The 2,328-nt window shown below is 38.5% G+C and overlaps 1 protein-coding gene across 1 annotated transcript; it reads left to right on the top strand.

Annotated features, from left to right (window-relative positions):
- The first annotated feature begins 821 nt into the window (after positions 1 to 821).
- tmem18 (transmembrane protein 18) lies at positions 822 to 1,901 on the top strand. The gene is made up of 4 exons (XM_034900779.1): positions 822 to 825; positions 950 to 1,070; positions 1,164 to 1,257; positions 1,349 to 1,901. Exons 1-4 carry the CDS (start codon positions 822 to 824, stop codon positions 1,445 to 1,447), a joined length of 318 nt encoding a protein of 105 aa, XP_034756670.1. The 3' UTR covers positions 1,448 to 1,901.
- The last annotated feature ends 427 nt before the right edge of the window (positions 1,902 to 2,328 follow it).

Genomic DNA, 2,328 nt, shown 5'->3' on the forward strand with positions numbered 1-2,328 from the left:
GAATCTGGCTTTGGGTAGGAAGGGGACATTTCATAATGGGGGGTCTTGGTGTCCTCCCCCAGGGAAGTTTTGAGCGTCAACAATTTCAATGTCTGAATGTGGAAACACTTTTATGTACCAATTTACGTTGGAAATACTTTTATTTAGCCCATGCAAAGAAAAAGAACACAAATGAGGATTTAGAATATATCAAAAATATAATGGGAAGTATTTTTATGCGTGTCATTGGGCATTTTCAGTGGGTATATGGATGGGAATGTTAGAGCTTTCTTGGGTATACTGTGTATACCTGCGTATCACGTAGAGTACACCATTGACGTACATATTTAGTTGTAATATTGAGTCAAATACTTCTTGATACCTTTACCTGTGACATACCTGTATTTTTCACATGTAGGTGTTGTTTCTCAGACAACATTTACTGTTATTGATGCTAGTTTACAGTATTTAATTATATACAGTACATAAGCAAGAATACCATCAAAATAAAAAGATGTGTTGAGGTGATTAAAAGGCAGTCATGAAACAAAGCATCCATCACTTTAATCTGTATTGCTTTCATCTGGATTTGAAAATGTCTCTGTTGGTTTTCCACATACATTTCATTTATGCACACTAACACACTGTATATGCTTTCTTACGTAGATATTTACAAATATATATATATTAAACATTTATGTTATGTATTTTTCGTCTCGTTCTTATCATGTTACAACCTTGGGTGTGATATAAGACGGTAACACTGGTCAAGGACAACTACTCCCATCTACTAATACTAGAAAGTAGTTCCTGTACTGAAAAGCACGTTGCTGTCTGCGTGCATGCGTAAAGACTGACATATACGGTATCTCAAAACTGGTTAAAAGTAAGTCCTGTATACCACAAGATTTTTAATGATAAGTAACCAGAAGCTGACCAGATCAAAGTAAAGAAAATAGGGAAAGTTGAGTTTTGGGGCTAACTGTCTGTGCTTTGTGTTCTCTGACTGACCTTTTTTATTACCTCTCTCTCATAGTTGGCCTGGTGTATAGTGCTGAATATCTAAATGAGCTGGCGGCAATGAACTGGAGGTAAGACCAGTGTTCAACAGTGTTGTGTGTGTGTAAAGGCTCTGTTGTTCAAAAACAGGACACATGCAGGCTTTTTTTTTTTTTTTTTTGCAGATCCTTTTCTAATTTCCAGTACTTTGATTCCACGGGCATGTTTATATCTTTGGTCTACTCTATTCCTCTTCTGCTGAATGCGGTCATCATTGTGGTAAGCTTTATTGTTTATCCTCATATTGCCACAACAAATAACTGAGGAAACCACTACTCAACACCTGTTTGTATGTGTTGTACATTTCCAGATGGTGTGGGTGCACAGGACCTTTTCCACAATGACTGAGCTAAAGACACTCCAGCTCAAGCGAAAGGCTCGCCGAGAGAAGAGAGAAAAGAATGACTGATCCCTCTTATTATGTCCAAAAATGGGCTACATCGGGAGGAAAAATAATCTGTGTCTCTGCAATGCTAATCCTGACTTTTGGCAGATTCCTTCTTGTGACTGTACAAAAGATGGTTTGTTGATGTCAGTCAGGACTGGGTGTCTGGTTTTTGGTAGCGGCTTTTGAAAAATGCCGCTGACTGTACTGTAAACTAAGAGATAAATGAGGACCAAAGGACATTTACTGTTTTGTATTTAACGTTGTTTTAAAGTGTGTTAAACTACACAATGAAACAAAGCAGCGCTTTAGATTTAAGGCTGCAGAAGGGCGTTGTATGGATCACGGAGAAGAAAAGAAATAATCATTTGTCAAGAACCTTTGTACTATATGGTGTTATGATGTTGTCATCGGCATAAATCTATGACTGATCATTATCAATCCATTGATTTAGGAGTAGGGAATTAAATTTCGACAAACATTCTGAGTTCTGCCTTTGCATTTTTACAGTTTGCTCACAGGAAACCATGAACCATTTACTTCATTCAACAAATCGTCAACAGGCTACTGTGGGCTAAACCACCCTCAGAGTGAAGCTATGTTAGTTTAGCTGGCTTTGTATCCTAGAGTCAGTTGAACTTGTCTGACAGCTTTCACACAGTGTGGGGGGTTGGAGGGGGAAATAAGGTCCTATGAAACGGCACAGTCCTCCATGTGAGAGGGGTGGCTGTTTATAATACTGGTCTAAAGCCTTTTCCACTTCATGCATTTTGACTCATCCTTATAGGAGAAGAACAGGTGTCACTCAAAACAACAATGGTTCTGTTTTATTCATGTGTCAGTGTGCCAGCGTGCACAATACCAAGACCCTGAGACTGAAGCCACTAAATGGAATTTAACCGGCA

This window comes from Etheostoma cragini, chromosome 18, assembly GCF_013103735.1.
Source record: "Etheostoma cragini isolate CJK2018 chromosome 18, CSU_Ecrag_1.0, whole genome shotgun sequence".
Taxonomy (NCBI): domain Eukaryota; kingdom Metazoa; phylum Chordata; class Actinopteri; order Perciformes; family Percidae; genus Etheostoma; species Etheostoma cragini.

Coding starts and splice junctions, on each gene's coding strand:
- tmem18 (XM_034900779.1), top strand. Junction 1,071..1,163: donor CTGGCGGCAATGAACTGGAG/GTAAGACCAGTG, acceptor TTTTTTTTGCAG/ATCCTTTTCTAATTTCCAGT. Junction 1,258..1,348: donor TGAATGCGGTCATCATTGTG/GTAAGCTTTATT, acceptor GTACATTTCCAG/ATGGTGTGGGTGCACAGGAC.